General features: G+C 36.9%; 1 protein-coding gene across 1 annotated transcript; it reads left to right on the top strand.

Moving 5' to 3' along the window:
- The first annotated feature begins 4,281 nt into the window (after window positions 1-4,281).
- Window positions 4,282-5,109, top strand: LOC135073474 (uncharacterized). Its single transcript, XM_063967658.1, has one exon. The coding sequence runs from the start codon at window positions 4,282-4,284 to the stop codon at window positions 5,107-5,109; it is 828 nt and encodes a 275-aa protein (XP_063823728.1).
- Window positions 5,110-5,589: the final 480 nt, after the last annotated feature.

Raw genomic sequence — 5,589 nt, 5'->3', positions numbered from 1 at the left:
AAGAGTATAAATAAGAGCTGACTAGACTAGTTATCTTTAGAACTTTATTTTTGGACTACTTTTTCACTTGTAAAGAAAATTAATAAAACGGCTACAAAGCTAAAGTGGCAACATTTCTTTTCTGATCAATGCGATACGTTTCTGATTTAATTTCTATGATTCTTCACTTTATTATTCTAATTTTGGATCAACTACATTAATAAACGTTATTATGTCTAGCGGGACAAACATTCGTCATGTTGGAAATAGATCAGTAGACGATTAACAGAGATAAAGTTTAAAAATAAAGATTATTTCTTAAAGTCCGGTAAATCAAGTAAATTAATTATTCATCCAAACATGTTAGTTACATTGAAAAGTAGACAAAGACATCCCAAAATATAATATTAATTACGAAGACAGAGTATTTAGTAAACATTGAGACGTCCGCAATAAAGTTTAATCTTTGATGTTCATTTGAACGATATTAATAATGTGAGAGATCAACATTGAACAAACATTAATATCTATACTTATAATAAATCTGTAGAGAGGTCAATTCTGTACATGAAATATATTTTCAAAATAACTATCAGGGGGTGATTAGTGATCGATACTGATGCCAAAAATGCAATCAGTAAAATTTTTGTCTGTCTGTCTGTCTGTCTGTCTGTCTGTCTGTCTGTCTGTCTGTCTGTATGTTCCTTATAGAAACAAAAACTACTCAACGGATTTTAACGAAACTTAGTACAATTATTCTTCATACTCCTGGGCAGGTTATAGGATACTTAGGAATTCCCACGGGAACGGGAATTAGCGGGAAATTCCTTTTGTATGAAAAATCTAAACCGCTTAAGTTAGACGCTTGAAATTTGGCATGCAGATACCTTAGTAAACTTAAAGCTTAGTTGCAACAGGATATTGCAAAATTCCCACGGGAACGGGAGTTAGCGGGAAATAACATTTGTATGAAAAATCTAAACCGCTTAAGTTAGACGCTTGAAATTTGGCATGCAGGTACCTTATTAAACTTAAAGCTTAGTTACAACAGGATATTGCAAAATTCCCACGGGAACGGGAGTTAGTGGGAAAAAACATTTGTATGAAAAAATCTAAACCGCGTAAGATAGACCCTTGAAATTTGGCATGAAGGTACCTTAGTTATTTTAAAGCTTAGTTACAACAGGATATTGCAAAATTCCCACGAGAACGGGAGTTAGCGGGAAAAAACATTTGTATGAAAAAATCTAAACTGCGTAAGATAGACTCTTGAAATTTGACATGAAGGTACCTTAGTAAACTTAAAGCTTAGTTACAATAGGATATTGCAAAATTCCCACGGGAACGGGAGTTAGCGGGAAAAAACATTTGTATGAAAAAATCTTAACCGCGTAAGATAGACGCTTGAAATTTGGCATGCAGGTACCTTAGTAAACTTAAAGCTTAGTTTCAACAGGATATTGCAAAATTCCCACGGGAACGGGAGTTAGCGGGAAAAAAATTGCATGAAAAAATCTGAACCGCGTAAGATAGATGAAGGGGGGGTAAAACGAGATCCACGCGTACGAAGTCGCGGGCGGCCGCTAGTACAAAATAAATACAGAAGTTGCAAAGTTCCAGTACAATCGAAGTTCACGACAAAACTCGACCTACGTTACAGTGTTTGCGAAAATTTTAAATTGGAAAACTAAGATATTGATCTATGTTGGAGTGAGTTTAGTTTGTGTTTTAGAGTGAAATATTTGTTAATAAATGTAGTCAACAGGTAGTACTTACTTTTATAAGGTATTTAGTAATTTTTCATGAATACCTGAACACTATCTACATATTATGAACTAAATTTTGCCTTTGTAGGCCTGTATTAACTACACTGCTAATAATTCACTCATCGTAAGGCTGAAAAGAATGTATTTAAATTTATGCCCTTTAGAGAGTTGTATTGCTGAACATAGGCCTCCCCCAATGATTTCTTTAATGACAGGTTTGTAGCGGCCTGCATCCAGCGCCTGTGGCTGAAATGAAAAAGATGATGATGATGATGAAAGGGCTTTACATTGTCATCCACTAGTTATTATCCACATATTTATTGTCAAAAATTTCACCCCGCTGGACTCTACTATTGATGCTCTCTACGAATATGTGTATCTATACAAAATTGATAATTAGGTATGTTTACATCGTAAAACTGTGTTACATTAATCTCCTACTGCCGTGTGGGCGGTAATAACTTAAACAGATTTTAATAATAGTAATCTTGCTCACTCCATCCTACATCGTAGCGGGCAAGCATTAAACATGTTTGTAGAATTAACAATAATATAATCTTCTCTCCTCTAACCTCTTCTTTCCGCCTCCGCTCCGCTTTGGTAGAAATAACCTGCCAGCTTCGCCGCACATCTACGCTTTGGTGGAAACCGGGACTAAGGCTGCTGTAGCGGTAAGCAAAACTCTTTGCGCCGGGTATAGGCTACGGCGGTTGCGATGGTAACCGGGTTGTTGATGTCAGGAGAACGTCAGGTAGTAAAATAGGAGATTTTACAATACAGTGTGAGTCACGTTAAAGTGTACATGTGAAAATAGATGAAACTAGACCTATTTTTATCGACAAAAAAGAGGTCAAAAATTTTTTGATTTTTTTTTAATTTTTTATAGAATTTTTTTTCTTCCAATTACTTATTGTAAAGAAAACGTAATAGCTTTTAAACTTAGCGGTATATCCTGATAAAATAAAAACAGCAATAATGCTAAATAACAGGCAATACTAATAAAATACATAAAATACACAAAAAATGCCAACAAATAATAAAAAATGATACTTTTTGAAAAAAATCTGCTTAAAAATTCGTATTTTTTTGGTTATTTGATAAATTTCTCCAAAAAATGCCTCTATAACAGGTGGTTTTTATTACTTTTTATTATTCTCTATCGTATTACTTTTGTAAAACCAAAAATCGCATGTCTCTATCCCTATCACAACGTTTGCAATGATCGTTTGAACTAAGCCTCTCTAGGCGCGCCATTCAACGCTTCGTTAACAACGAAACTGAAAGTGACTCTAGATTTGTAATTTTGATAAAGACAAGTTAGATTTCAAATAAAAACAAAAGATTTCAAAGTAAAATAAGCATTTTAGTTAAAATTAAAATTGTCTCTATCTGTAGCGGAGAAAAATGTGGTGGCAGGCCTTTGTTCAAACGATCATAGCAAATGTTGTGATAGGGATAGAGACATGCGATTTTTGGTTTTACAAAAGTAATACGATAGAGAATAATAAAAAGTAATAAAAACCATCTGTTATTGGGGCATTTTTTGGGGAAATTTATCAAATAACCAAAAAAATACGAATTTTTAAGCAGATTTTTTTCAAAAAGTATCATTTTTTATTATTTGTTGGCCTTTTTTGTGTATTTTATGTATTTTTTTAGTATTGCCTGTTATTTAGCATTATTACTGTTTTTATTTTATCAGGATATACCGCTTAGTTTAAAAGCTATTACGTTTTCTTTACAATAAGTAATTGGAAGAAAAAAAATTCTATAAAAAATTAAAAAAAAATCTCAAAAAATTTTTGACCTCTTTTTTGTCGATAAAAATAGGTCTAGTTTCATCTATTTTCATATGTACACTTTAACGTGACTCACACTGTATAATTATTATATTTTATTCAAAAGTGACTACGTGAGTTTCCATAAGCCACGTACCCTTTATTGGTGACCCCGATTTTCGTCCAATTTGTCTACAACTGTACTGCTTAATTGCTGCAACGGACAAGGACTACTTTTACACCTCAGACCTGAACTCCCGACCAAGGGTCGAGTAACGAGTTCCAACTTCATTTTGGAACCGCATCACCCCGTGCCCGAGCTCACACCTAGAAGTTGACACACAATTTGTTCCGTGTTGCTTGCTCCGTGCTCCGTGTTCCGGGTTGACACACCACGCCGCGTTCACCACAGAGGGAAGAGGCGTTCACCTGCCTTGTGAATGCTGAGCACCTACCTGTTTGCTGGACAACGCGACAGATTGCAAGTTTTTGAGTGTTTTTTTTTTAAATTTATATTACAATATTTAATTAACTATATTAATGTAAATACTTTTGTGTAATTGTGTACAGTTGTTTATATAGGGTGGTTATCTTTAAAATTCAGGTCTAGTTGGAATATTGTGAGCCGTAGCTATACAGGGTGCATTTTGTTTTTTATTGGCTTTGCGAATGTTGTTTTAGCACCGCTACCCCTTCACCGTTTTTTTTTATAATTTGTGTTCGTCTTGAGGTTTCTTTTTTCATAATAGTGCATTAACATGTCGACACAGGATTTGGAACGTCAGATTTCTGAATTAAAAACCAAGCTTGATTCCTTACAGTGCCCATCACAAGCTTCACATGTATCTGCCGTGTCGGTTAAATTGCCACCCTTTTGGGCCGACAAGCCTACTACGTGGTTCGGTTTAGTTGAGGCACAATTTCACATAGCTGGTATTACTCAGGACATCACCAAATACAGTCATGTCATTTCCATGTTAGACACCCGGGTGGCTGATGAAATCGAAGATATAATTGCGAGCCCACCAAAGGAAAACAAGTACGAGTGTCTCAAGGCTGAGCTTACGAAGCGGTTATCGACTTCGAGGGAGCAGCGGATTCGTCAGCTTTTGGACGAGGAGCAACTGGGAGATAGAAAGCCATCACAATTCCTGCGGCACCTTCGCTCGCTAGCGGGCGACGTTCTGCCTAATGATGATTTCTTGCGGGAGTTGTGGTTAAGACGCCTTCCACAAAGCGTCCAGGTAATTTTGACAGCGCAGGTCGACTTACCTCTCAGTAAAGTGGCTGAAATTGCTGATAAAGTTATGGAGGTAGCTCCACCTATTATGGGATCTGTCGTGGATGCCGTTGAAGCGAATACGCCGACTTTGACAAGTTTAGTACAGCGAATTGATGCGTTGGCTGAAAAAGTAGAGGCTCTACGCTCTAGCAACTCTAGTATTCAGCGAGGTCAATCTTCGTCTATGTCTCCAGAGCGTGTTAACAAGCGGCTTTGCAGATTTCATAAGCGTTTCGGTGAAAAGGCTCACAGGTGCATTTCTCCATGTTCTTGGGAGGAAAATGTCAATAAAGCAAAAAACTAGATAGGCAGTCATTGATGGCGGCATCTGACTGTCTAGAGCCCGGCCGCCGGTTATTTGTTACTGATGTGTCATCTAAGCGTCGTTTTTTGATCGATACTGGTTCTGACCTCTGCTGCTTTCCGCGTCGTCTTCTAAGAGGAACTCATTCCTCTTCAGATTATATTGTGTTAGGTGCAGCTAATGGGAGCTCAATCAGGACCTATGGCACAGTGACTCTACGCCTTAATCTAGGGTTACGCCGGGTCTTTCATTGGAACTTTGTAATTGCCGATGTCAGCATACCAATAATTGGATCTGATTTCTTGGCGCATTACAGTCTATTACCAGACCTTCGTAATAAACGACTAATAGACGGAACTACTAATTGCTCGACTGCTGTTTCAGTGGATAAGACTTCACAGGCCAGTATTAGAGCGGTGTCCATTAATCAGTCACCATTTTCCGAGATTTTGCTCGAGTTTCCAGATCTGACTAAGCCAC

This window comes from Ostrinia nubilalis, chromosome 7 (genome assembly GCF_963855985.1).
Source record: "Ostrinia nubilalis chromosome 7, ilOstNubi1.1, whole genome shotgun sequence".
NCBI classification, from domain to species: Eukaryota; Metazoa; Arthropoda; class Insecta; order Lepidoptera; family Crambidae; genus Ostrinia; species Ostrinia nubilalis.
The sequence above is the reverse complement of the archived record's forward strand: the minus strand, read 5'-3'. Positions and strand labels throughout refer to the sequence as shown.

Coding starts and splice junctions, on each gene's coding strand:
- LOC135073474 (XM_063967658.1), top strand. CDS start 4,282: ATGTCGACACAGGATTTGGAACGTCAGATTTCTGAATTAAAAACCAAG.